The sequence below is a fragment of the Alligator mississippiensis genome, chromosome 6 (assembly GCF_030867095.1).
Source record: "Alligator mississippiensis isolate rAllMis1 chromosome 6, rAllMis1, whole genome shotgun sequence".
Classification (NCBI taxonomy): domain Eukaryota; kingdom Metazoa; phylum Chordata; order Crocodylia; family Alligatoridae; genus Alligator; species Alligator mississippiensis.
The window spans coordinates 13563734-13576184 of NC_081829.1; the positions used below are offsets into that span (position 1 = coordinate 13563734).

The 12451-nt window shown below is 46.0% G+C and overlaps 2 protein-coding genes across 4 annotated transcripts in view; one reads left to right on the forward strand and one right to left on the reverse strand.

The window, feature by feature from the left end:
- SNRNP40 (small nuclear ribonucleoprotein U5 subunit 40) overlaps positions 1-1436 on the reverse strand; it is a 16839-nt gene extending 15403 nt beyond the window's left edge. The window contains exons 1-2 of the mRNA XM_006269749.3: positions 1231-1436; positions 259-388 (exon numbers count right to left, since the gene is read on the reverse strand). Of these exons, the coding sequence (XP_006269811.1) occupies positions 259-388; positions 1231-1395 (295 nt within the window). The 5' untranslated portion in view covers positions 1396-1436. The remainder of the gene's footprint in view (positions 1-258; positions 389-1230) is intronic.
- Positions 1437-1608: 172 nt separating this feature from the next.
- ZCCHC17 (zinc finger CCHC-type containing 17) overlaps positions 1609-12451 on the forward strand; it is a 31191-nt gene continuing 20348 nt past the window's right edge. For 2 of the 3 annotated variants that reach the window (XM_006269748.4, XM_059729646.1), the window contains exons 1-4: positions 1634-1710; positions 4235-4410; positions 9190-9247; positions 11020-11120. In XM_006269748.4, the coding sequence (XP_006269810.1) occupies positions 4276-4410; positions 9190-9247; positions 11020-11120 (294 nt within the window). In that variant the 5' untranslated portion in view covers positions 1634-1710; positions 4235-4275. Of the gene's footprint in view, positions 1711-4234; positions 4411-9189; positions 9248-11019; positions 11121-12451 lie in introns of all 3 variants that reach the window. The other variant, XM_014605073.3, reaches the window with a different exon arrangement.

The window sequence follows — 12451 nt, forward strand, 5'->3', positions numbered from 1 at the left end:
AGATCTTTTGAAAGGTGCCACAAGGTGTGAGAAGGTAAGTGCAGGCTGGTCCCTGTCTGAACACTGCCCCACCCCCTCAACAAAAGGCAACCACTAATAAAGAAATTAGACTTTGAAAGGGCTGCTGCTCAAAGGCCCTTACATTAACTAATATTAAGTACAATGCCTCAAACTGCTGGCCCGGGCAGCATCTTCGCTCACCACCCTGCACTATTAGGAAGTTCATTTGTCCGGCATGGCTACCAGCTAGCAACTCACAGATGAGCCTGTCAAATCCTGCGGAGGCCAAGGTGTTTCCATTAGGGTGAAACTTGCAGCAGTAAACTTCCCCTTCGTGTCCTGAAAGCAGCATAATGGGAGCCTGCAGCGAGGAGCACCTGGGAGGACCCTAGAAGACAGGAAAGGCAGGCAGAGGTAAGGAAGCATCTGAAAGCAGCTGGGGGGGTTCTCGCTGGCTGTGTGCGCCAGCTAAGCAAACCGGGGTGGGGGGACGACAGGCCGAGGAGCACAGATATGACCCAACGAGCGCGGAAATACCCAACTCCGCAGGATGGAGGTGGAACCAGGATTTTGTGACACTGGCAGCAGCCCCCACATTGTGAAAGGTGCCAGAGCAAGATGCCACCCCCACCCACAGCCCCTACCATGAGTGCGCTATGAGGCTTGCTCCTTGCACGGGGGGGGGGGGGGGAACAGGGCTGCCACACTCTCAACAACCGGCAGCTGGAAGCAATTCGTGGCCCTGTCCAGCACGGTCAGATGTACCATAAATTATCGCATTGTTCAACAATTCCCACCCTTGCGTGACGTATGATCAGTGAAAGTACTGGCAGCTCAAAATGATCATATCTGAAAATAAAAGTAAAAGCGTTCAAAATATATGATCAGGACCTGTAGTCGAGACAACACCAATTATTAGACCAACAGGATCTTTGCAAAATCAAAAAATGCTCTGCAAAAAGTCTAATAAAAAGATATCGTCTCAACTACGAGTCCCGATTGCGTTTTCCTGCAGACCAGCGGCTCCCAAACCCTGACGGACTGCACGCACGGCACAACCTTAAACACCACCAGCACATTTTGGTCGGATAAAGAAACTATAATCAGCTGTTATTCGGTGCATGGCAGTTTTTCAGCAGATACGATCATTTTGGACTTCCCAATATGACAACTTCCTATCCAGGACCTGACAACGCCGCCCCCGCGCCGGGCCCTGCCCCCCGCACTCACCGCCTGCAGCAGCGCCCCCGGGGCCGCCCCGCCCGCGCCGGGCCCCAGCAGCAGCTCATGGCGGGGCCGCTTGGGCGCTGCAGGCACCACGGCGAGTTCCGGCCCTGGGCCTGGGCCTGGCCCCGGGCCCGGCCCCGGCGCCTTGCGCTTCTGCTGCTCGATCATGGTCGCGGCCTGCTCCGACCAGGCCTCGGAGGCGACAGGAACCGAAGCGTGGGAAAGACCCGCCTCCGCCCCGCACCCATTGGGCGCAGCCGCCGGGCTCCCTGCGCTGATTGGCCCGGAGCCTGCGACCCTGTCCCTTCAGCTCTCCTTCCTGGCGCGCTGAGGGCGCTCAAGCCCCCAGTGGCGAGGAGGGGGGAGCAACGGGGACGCCGATTGGCTGCGCCGGGGGCCGCCCCGCACCATGCCGCGTGGTGATAGGTGGGAGCGTCGCACTTCGCGAGGCTGTGCGCAAGATGGCGGCGGCGGAGCACCGGGGTGAGTGAGGGAGCGAGGGAGTGCGGGCGGCGGGCCCGGGGTCCCCTCCTGTCCCTGAGCCCAGGCCGCACGTCCTTCTCCATGCTTGATGCACGGTTGCTGTGACCCGGGCGGTCTGCAGCGGCGCCGCGAGGTGTCAAACGGCCCCAAAGGTGCCTTAAAACCAGGCTCGTTCTCTCGTCCCCGCGATGGGGGGAAGGGGTGGGTTGGGTTTTTTTTTTTTTCCCCCTCTATTAAAAAAAAAAAAAAGTTAAAAACCCACCTGTATTTCCAGCATCAAAAAAGATGACAGCTGAGGGTGGGCAGCGCTGTGCTGTGCCCGTGCCTAGCCTCTGCCCCTTACTCCTAAATCACCCCCCAGGGTGCTTTGTGTCCAAAAACTTGTCCAACATCTTTCCTAGCTGCACGGGTTGAGTTGGGGAGGGGCATGCACCACCCCGCCCCGCTCCTGGATCCATCTAGGCAGGTGGTCCGGTAAAAGATATCAAAATGTCCTTGTTTTAGTAATTAAAAAATAAATAAATAAAAAAAGCCCTGATAGTCTGGGTTTCGGTATGGTTCAAGGAACAATAAGGAAAAAGCACCAAATATTAGAAGAATGTTATTTAGGGAAGTGAGAGGGGGGTGATACAGCTGCCAGTTGGCATTTCAGTGCCTTTACTGCAGGGGCAGGCGAGTCTGGTATGTGGGCCAGTTCCACCTGGGTGTGCACTCCATTTCCCAGGAGCCTCTGCCTGTGCTGCGGCCAGTTTCCAACACACACACACACACACACACACACACACACACACACACACACACACACACACACACACACACACACACACACACACACCAGCCAGCCAGCCAGCCAGCCAGCCAGCCAGGATAGCACGGGCTGGGGTTTCCATGAAGACAGGCCCCAGCAGCGCTGGCAACAGCAGCACCAGCCTCTTTTTGAGGGGGGCTGTGCTGTGGGCAGCAGCAGTGCGAGCTCAGCTGCTGTTGCCTGTGCAGCTGGGAGGGGTGGCTATAGCTGCCCCTGCTGGCAGGGTGCAGCTGGGCTCCAGAGTAGCTTTGGGATCTTGCGGCAGTGACAGTGGGCTCTGGAGTCAGGGCAGAGCCGTGGTCTTTAGCCTGCTTGCTCCAGGCAGGCATGTGAATGTAGCGGATCGTGGCTGTGCCCTGGCTCCAGACCATGCTATCATAGCTGCAAGGAGCAGGGGCAGAGCCAGTCCACTGCCTGCATGCCCCTGCCCGCAGCATTCAGGCTGTAGATTGCAGTTCTGCCCTGGCTCTGGACCGTGTGTCAGTCACAAGATCCCAACCGGGCTCCAGAGCAGCTTTGCACCCAGGACTGCTGGGCCTGGTCTCCATGGAAACCTTCACAGAGTGGCTGCTGATGGGGTTTCCATGGAAACTGGCCCCAGCTACGTGAGCAGGGGCTTCTGGGAAATGGAATTCAGCCCCTAGCTGGATCCAGCGTTTTGCCTACCCCTTATTTACAAGATAGTCTCTACAGTATCTCCTGGTAAGTATTTTTTAACAGTGATTCCCCAAATATGTCTTTGATATTGTTGTGCGATAGGTAGTAGGAAACTATCTGTAAACAGATGGAACTAGTGGCTTTTAAAACAGGTGGGCAAAACTTGCAAGTTACCAGAACCATTTTCCAGCAGTGGATAAACACTATGTTGTATTTCCCTGTGTACAATAAACCTTAGAATATCTCTGCATGGGTGGATCTAGGGGCTGTGGCTCATGCACAGTGAGCTCACTGGCTCATCAGTACAGCTCCAGAACCTATGGGGTGACTGCTGCCACTGTTTACCCTACCCACCCCCTTGCCTGCCACCAAAATCAGCAATGCGGAGGAGGAGGTAAGCAGTAGAGTTCATCCCTAGGTTCCAGAGCCATGTCAGTGCAAGCTCCTCCAGCTTCTGTTCTGACAAGTGGCTGAGCTCAGAGAATGGACTCTCACCGCACATACACTACGCAGCTGAAGGGGGGTACGACTGCACTGTCTAGATTGGTCCTATGTATATGACACTTGTCATTCAGATGCTTCAAAGAGCTCCCCAGAAGAGGGTAATGTTGTGTTTCCTTTTCATAGGAAAGAGGTATGCAAGAATATTAGTGACTTGCTTGTATTTCATGTAGTGAACCAGGGTTGGCCAACCTCCACATACAGAGGCTACCCATGCTGTAACACTGCAGGTCGGGCAGGGGATAGCAGCACAATGACAGATTGGGAAGGGTGCAGACCAGATTTGTGGCATGCCTGCCAAAAAGGTTGACCGCCATTGCTGTAAACTATTGGCAGCACTAGTAAAAAGAACCCTGGTCCCTGGGCTCATTCTTTACCCACTGACATTTACTGCTATATTGTACAGTGTAATCCCATTACAGTGATGGGCTTTTCAGAAACTGATTTGTATTACAATCATACCAAAGTGTGCATGTAAACTTTCCAAAAAGGCTTCCATATGTAGTATTTTTAATCATTTAGGACAATATTTTTCCATGAGTTGTCTGTGCATTTCAGTTATGAATGTGGTCGCTCCACAGAGGAATACCATCTATTGAATGAAACTAAAGTCAGATGGAAGAATAGGAATGAATTTTGGAGTGCATACTTCTGAGAGAACTTCCCTAATGAAGTCTGTGAGATTTGAGACAATGGAGACATTGCCTGAACTCTATGAAATTTTCCAAGGAGAGGTATGTATTGTCACTGCTTAGGGTCAGAAAAAAATAGGAAGGCATGAATGACTTGGGATATTAGGGATAGCTATGGGGCTTTTCCTTTAAAATTTCCAGTTCAGAGTTATCCTTGGTTACCAGCAGGAAAGCAAACAGATGTAGAAGTAGCTAGATAGCCTATGTAAAATCATCTGCTCTTGTGTCAGTCTAGTCTTATGAAGAAAGAGTATTTATATTATGGATGCTATTACCATTACAGATATGCACTAGAATCTTGTCTTAGCATTTTCAGTATGAAGATAAGGAAGGCACAGGATACGGAGAGAGACTTCTCTCTCAGTTTAGAATTGATGCATGTTGGTGAAGGGAATTTGTTTATGAAGTTCCTGTACTGTGGACAAAGAGAGGACCTAAATTTACAAATAAATTTCAGTGCTGACAATGCAGCAGCTTCATAGGTCCAGAAGCTGAAGAAAAATATGGGATCTAATTAACACTTAGTTTTGTAAATATTTACAATACTACGTTTTGTGCGTGGTGGTTTGAGCTGTTGACTTGCTTATTTCCTTAAATATCTTCCAAATAAAACTATAAAAGAACTGCATTGGCAATAGAAAACCCTCCCCTCTTAAGGAGTAATGACTGCTATTTTAAAATGATTAGCTAAATTGTGTTTTCCTAAACAAGATCGTTTTCTTATCCAGCGGGAAAATATGTATCCAGAGATTTCAAGATGATGATTTTCTCATGCAAATCTTTAATCTTTTGACTCAAATTTGAAAGAGATCTTGAAAATATTATTGTTTTTAATTTTGGTGCCATTTGGAGCATGGGGATAAAGCTTTCTATTCTGCCTCATGCTGTGAGACAATGTGACTTTAGCTATTAAAAGCTGATAGCAGCTATTAAAACCAGTGCTCGGTCTGTTGCAACCTGGAGTTCTAAACTATTCTAATATTATAAAAGCCTACGTCTGTCTGTCTATCCGTAACACTTTATTTGCACTCTGATTGGCTGTTTGTCTGCCTATCGGAGTGCTCCAAGCGTGGGGGAGCGCTGCTGTGATTCTGAAGCCACTCAAAGGACTGGACAGAGTGGGGTGGGGGGGAGCTGAGGCCAGCAGCGCTGGCCTTGGCTCCCCCACCCCACTCCCTGCAAGAGGCAGAACAGCGGCAGCATGGGGCATTAGGTGGTGGCATTCCATCCCAGCCCCCTGCCCCCCACCCCTTGTCATTCTTGATGAGCAAGCCCTGTTACCTGGCATTCTACTAGTCAGAATACTCTATTAACCGGATTTTCCAGCTGGCCAGGAGAATGGGGGGGGGGAAGCTTGCATGTGGTGGCTGCTACCGCCCCTCACCACCCTGTGCTGCCACCGCTCTGCATCTGGCTAAAACATCCACCCTGCACTGCTGCTGCTCTGTGTCCAGCCGAAAACCGTTGGCGTCTGGTAACCGGAATTTTAAGATAATTGGCACCCCCCCATTCCCCACTTATGTCGAATAACAGGGCTTTTACTGTACTGCAAAGGACTTGCTCCAGCTATTAGTGACTGAGTTTAGAACCAAAATGTGCAGTTCCCTTCTTATTTTTCTAATAAAAAAAAAAAAATTAAAACTGACCTGACATTGTTTGAAAATATCATTAGAAGAACGCATCTCCAAATACTAAAGAGAAGAGAAGGAGTTGAGTTTAAGGTGCAGACAGATGTAACACTTGGACTATTCCACAAACTGATTTGGGAATCTGTTCACAATTGTCCTGGTTTAGAGGTGTCCACGCGCATACCGACACAGGTTCCAAGTGGAGCAGTCACCTTTTCTAGGCATGAGTGCTGTCACCACTGCTCCTGGTGGTAGTTTATACCCATCCTGGAGCAAGTGTCCCAGTATTCCCTGAGTAGGGGAGGGAAGACCCTGATTGTCTGGATGCCAGGGAAGAGGAAGAAGACTTCAGTTGCCTATAACTGCAGTATTCTAATTTGTCTCTCACTAACATGGAGTTTCAATAAAGAGCAATTGAGTGCAAGAAAGACAATTCCTGCACATTACCAAAATCTGTGTGGTGGGACCCTGACTGGCTGCTTTCCTCCCAAGAGCATGTTCTTCCAAGCTAGTCATAAATTTATTTCAATTCCTGGTACTGTTCCAGTGTTTGGTACATCACAGGCTCCTTTGGGAAGGAGGAGGGGAGATACCAGGATGCCTTGTTCTCCTTTCTCAGGGGCTGGGTGATCTGGAGGGCTGTAGGGTCCCTGGCCCAAGCTACTGTATAAAGAAAACTTCCCTGAGGGGTGGCCAGGTAGGAAGGAGGTGTCAGGACCAAGAAGCAGAGTCCCAAGGGAGCTGGATATTCTGGGTTTGCCCAGGTTCTCCACAGATTTGAAGCAACAATTTTGCCCTAACCTGCTTATCAGTTTATTTCCATTTGGGCCATCACAGGCTGATTTGAGGTGACTAGGTAGATGGAAGGGGTACCTCTGCTTCCAGGTTCCCTAGGATGCTGGGTGCTCTGGTGGGCTATTCAAGTTCTCCATATTAGTTGCTGAAAATGGAATGGAATTGTGACCAGTTGCCTGGAGGGAAAGTGCTGTTAAAAACGCTGAGACTGGGCAGACCCTGGAAATGTAGAAGTAGCGGTACCCCCTCTAGCCATCATTCCCAACACCCAGATCAGCTTGGATTGCCCCCAGAACTTGGTCAGTTGCCACTGATGGAATAAAACTGACAAGTGGCTTGGGAGAAAAGTGCTGTTCAAAAGTTGCAGACACATTGGACAGCCCCTCTGGAAACCTAGGAGCAGGGGTATTCCCTTAGTTACCTGATTCCTCTGACCCCCTCTTCAGCCAAAATTAGCCTGTGATGGCATAGATTGGATCAAGTGCAGGGACTATTGGTTAGGGCAGTAGAGTTCTGGCTACATACCAGAGTAGCCAGTTGCCCTGTGGGGGTTGAGTGGGGGGGGGGGGGGGGGTGGGTGGGTAGGGGAGCTGAGGAGTAATACAGTGTATGATGTCTGGAGGACTGACCAGACACTAGTCATAGAAAGCTTGGTGTCAGCAAATAACCAGTTCAAAGAGGACCCATTCAGAATAGTACTTGATTTTTTCCATGAGCTTTAAACCATTCTAAATTGGCTTGTACATCTAAATGCTTGCAGTTTAAACCACATTTTAAAACAGTCTGAGTGTTATGTCTGTCTGTACCCTTAGTGTATTCTTCCACCCCTTGCATCTGAAGAAGGGGTGGGCAATTATTTGATCTGGAGGGCCATTTAAGGAGTTTTGGTGAGCAGATGAGGGCAGCAGTCAATCGTATCTGGCCATTGCCAGAGCTTGAGGAGGGAGGGCTGTGCCCGCCCCCCCCCCCCCCCCCCCCCCCCCCCCCCCCCCGTTCTGTTCCACTCAGCCACATCTGGGTCAGGCAGCATACAGATGACTTTCACTGCCCCTGCATCCATCCATCCCCACCCCCTGTCCAGTTTCCTGTTGGCACTGTAGCTGTGCAGTTCTGGCACTGTGGCAGCCAGGCCTGCATGAGATGGAGCATGATTCAGCGTGCTGAGTGGCCCTCCCACCCGCTTGCTGCAATGAGCTGCTGCTACACCAGTAAGTTGGAGTATATTTCCCCCGCAACATTTGGCATGGAATAGTGAGGGCAGCAGCTCATCACAGCAGGCAGGTGGGATGGCTGCTCGATGCGCTGTATTGTGTCCCAACCCCTACAGGCCTGGTGGCCACCAAGCCAGGACTGCACAACTGTGCCGAATGCATACTCCTGTGCCCTGCCACATCCACCCCGGCCCCAGTTGTGGCAGAGCAGAGTAGTACAGGGCACCTCAGGAGCCCTCCCCCATCATGCTTCCAGCAGTGGCCAGCAAGCTGGGTAGGATCAGTTGACAGGCTGGATACAGCCCATGGGTCATATTTCTCCCACCCCGATCTAAAGATCCTTGTGAATCTAGGGGTTGGTTTAAATCCAAGTTAAGGCCTTGATTCTGTACTGAGTTTGGTTGTGCTAAACTGTATTTCTGTGTACTGGCTGATTAACTTATTTGAGTTTCTGTGTTGCCTCAGGAGTCTACCTGCGCAGAGCTCATTGTGCACTTGAGGTAGTAGTCAGCATTTAGTAAAATTATTATTACCTTTTATGGCTGCCTGAATTAACTGTGAAATTAATTGGTGGCTATCAGGTCAGGTATAAGTGGCAAAGTGTCCCCTAGTATTGTTCTACAGTATCTACTCTGGATATGCATAAGACCCTTTCCAGAGCTGTTAGTCTGGGTAAATTTAGTGTTGAGAGGTGCCAGAGTATAAAATAGGATGACAGTGAGACTGATGAAAAACTAAAAGTATTACCCTCTGCTTCCTGTTTCACAGCCCTGGAAACGCTTTAGCTCTTTAAAATTACAGATCAACCCATAGATACCAGTCTTCAGCAACAGCTAGGATTTCAGCTTTAGTTAAGCAGGAAAGGGAAGACAGGTCACTTCTTTAAGATTGTGTCATGTCCCTGCTCTATGTAGCCATAACCCTGGAAAAAAACTTTTTTCCCTATATTCTGACTTTGAAAACAAGGTGCATATTGTATTCCAGGATGTGCAAGAAAGTATGTTATACTTTTCCTTGTTTCAAAAGCATATACTCTGATGCAGTTTAGCAAAAAGTAATTAGAAACAACACAAACGGATTAAAGGAGGAGAAGGAGAATGGTATTGAAGGAAATTATTAAATGAAAGAGAAAATCGGTGTAATAAACAAGATCTTTCAGTCTGTGCTTGTATTGATTTTTCTTTTAGGTTGCTACTGTAACAGAATATGGAGCATTTATAAAAATTCCAGGCTGCAGAAAACAAGGTTTGTTTCTCCAGACTTAGTTCCATGCTGGTTTGATTAATTCATACAATTATCTCTTTGCTGAAGGACTTGGCATCTTCTAGAAAACTAAAAATCTTCTTGTTGTCTGCATCTGCCTATTTGATTTACTGGTTAGCTAGGAAAACTAGATTTCAATTAGAGAGAGCTGATGATTGATTTTTTTTTTTTTTTTTTTTTTTTTTTTTTTTTTTTTTAAGTGAGATCTTAAATGTCTCTGCTTAGGCTTTTTAAGAGTCCAGATACCATGGTGCTGGTACTGTGTAACTGTTTGCATTAATGCTAAAAACACTCATTTAACATTGCTCAAATAAGAACAAGTGCATTTCTTGGTAATTGCAAGATGTCACTGAGAGACATTATAAGGCACTAGGCAGAAATAGCCCTTCTTTACAGATTCATGATCCTGAATAGTTTATTTCCCCAATGAAATGGAATTTGGAGGTGGAAGGAAAACAGTGTTGATCAGTCATTGATTTCGCCTCAAGTGCCCCTGCAGTTAAAACAAAAAAAGGTCTAGGCTTTTTTCTGTTCTGTTTTAATGTTGTTTCTGCCTGTTAATACTTAAGACTTCCACAAACAGATTAAATAAGCTATGCAGAGGAAATAGAGGATCTTGCTGTGCAGGCAGGGCTGTCAAATGCATGAAATAAAAATGGGGCGGGTGGAGATTTATTTATTTTTTTTCCTTCCAGTTTTGAATTGGAGTTGGAGGGTACTGTTTATACTGATAGTAAGTAGAAAACTTTCAGTTGGAGAAATTGGTGGTATCCCACTGAGGTATGGTTTATGCTCTGTAAAATAACTTAACTGGCAAGATGAGGTTATAGTTTTATTTGTTTGAGTCTCAGAATAAATGTATATGGTTTATTCCAGTTAAAGGAAGATCTTTCTGTTGAGCCTTCAAGCTTAAGCAAGGGTCTTCAAACAGTGGGGATTCTTAATAGCCTTGACATTACCGGATAAGAATTATGCTGTCGAGACATGAAATGAACTGCTTGTTCTTCCACAGCTGTCGGCTCCACTGAATTAACAGAATGGACGCTAGCGAGCGTCTGTTAAGTGAGCACTCTGTCATAGAGCGGTCAAATAACACGAATAAGAAGGCACTGCTTCCAGGAGTTATCTTTTGGACCAATAGCAGTATAAGATCTAAAATAAATGACCTCCTATTTTTCTTCTCCCATGAGAGTTTGTTTTTCACTTAAGAGGTGTTGACATTGTTTAGTGCAACTGATACCCAGTCCTGCAGCCCTTAGGATATATCTTCTTGAAGTCATCAGGAGTTTTGGATCAAATGAGTCAGCTCCTGGTTGCTGCAAGTATCTTGTCTTCACGCAGCTCATTGCTGAATCAGAACACAAGTTCTGCATACATCTTGATGCACACACAGGCTGCAGATCAGGTTCTTGGAGGAAATTCCCTTAATTTTTTTTGATAGTGGGACAAATTGAGCATATATTTAAATTGTTGGATCTCTTTTGACAAGAACTATCCTACTCTGAGTTGTATGGTGTGTTGAGAGTCTGGAATGGATTTGGAGGTTTAGATAGCTGCATTTTGTTTATATATAATTTTAAAAGATTATCAAATCAAACTCGATTACCTACTTAAATCTTCATTCTGCATGCTTGCACTGGTGGAAGCCAGATATTTCATTCTGCTTAAGTGTATTCCTGGACTTATTGCTGTCTCCTAGAGGGCAATATTTGTTCAACCAATAATGTGTTTTATTCCTTCAAAACTACTTCTAGGTCTTGTTCATAAAACCCACATGTCATCCTGCCGTGTGGATAAGCCCTCAGAGATGGTGGATGTTGGAGACAAAGTATGGGTGAAACTTATTGGAAAAGAGGTAAAGTCAATCCTGATGTCTTAAGCAATTTGTTACTGAGAAGAATTTTACAACTATAATCTAATAGTATTCATGTTAGTAGAAGCTTAGGGCTCTATTAATTTTCCCCGGTTCACCATGGGATCTGGTATCAAATCAGATGAACCATAATCTGTTTCAGATGAGATCTAAATAAATAATCTCTTATCTGTATTGCATGGCATTGTATAGCATCAGATTAGGAATCTTATACTTAGTAAAAAATTCTCTTTTCTTTTAACATGCAAAGTGCAGCTTATTGTTCATTAGTTAAACTTTTACCTACTGAGGAGCTCCATGACTTCTGTATGGTAAATTTATAATCTATGAAGGTATTTTAGGATTTATAGGAAGAGATGGTGTGATATGGCTACTAGAAAGGACAGTGAGTTCATTCCTGGCAAAAATGGAGAATTCTCTTAATTCTGCTTGAGGGAACAATATATTTCTTTGATAGCACCTTTAATTCTGCGAAAGGTGATTTGCAGAATTAAAAAAAAATATGACTTGTACCTTTTTTGCTGCTTTTTATAAAGGAAATTTGCTGAGAGATCTGTACCATGTTAATTTTTTAAGGGTTGGACTTGTCTAGTGACTGATTGTTAGATATGACTTCTGTATTAAAACATAGAGACTGACTGGAGAGCTGCTAAAATGACAATATCGTAAGAACTGAGAGAATAAATGTTGACCAAGTCAGTGTAGAAAGGATTTTAGTTACCAATCAGATTTTTTTTAAAGGAATTTTTAAGCAGAACTGACTAATTTAAATGGTTCACACTTTGGGAAAGGATGTTACACAAATTCAACGATCCCTTCCTTTTGAGAGGGCACTACCATTGTTAAGCTGTCTGCAGATCTTTCAGAAATTGGAGAATATCAGACGGAGAACAAAATCTTTTTTTCCCCCCAGTGGTTTTTCAGCAAACCTTATTTATATGTCGTAAAGAAGCAAAAAAGAAAGAGGTTTTAAATCCTTCGGAGCTCACTTCTTACATGCAACTAGGAAGGTTAAAAATTGTAAATCCCTCTAGAAAATTGTGCCCTTTGTCCTCATCAGCTCTTTTTTATTCTTTATAAAACATACTTTCTGAATTGTTGAGCTCCTTGCTTTTCTCTGGGAGGTGAAGGGAAGATGGATAATAAGGGTAAAATAAATTACTGAAGCATTACTTATCATTGTGATTCTGTTTGAGTGTTCATTTTGTGAACAGATAATGGAAAATACCTCCAAAATTTGGCTTGACTGCAAACTCTGTTAGTTCGACCAGGGCCACACAATTACAGTCTGCACAAATTATAGATCACACACG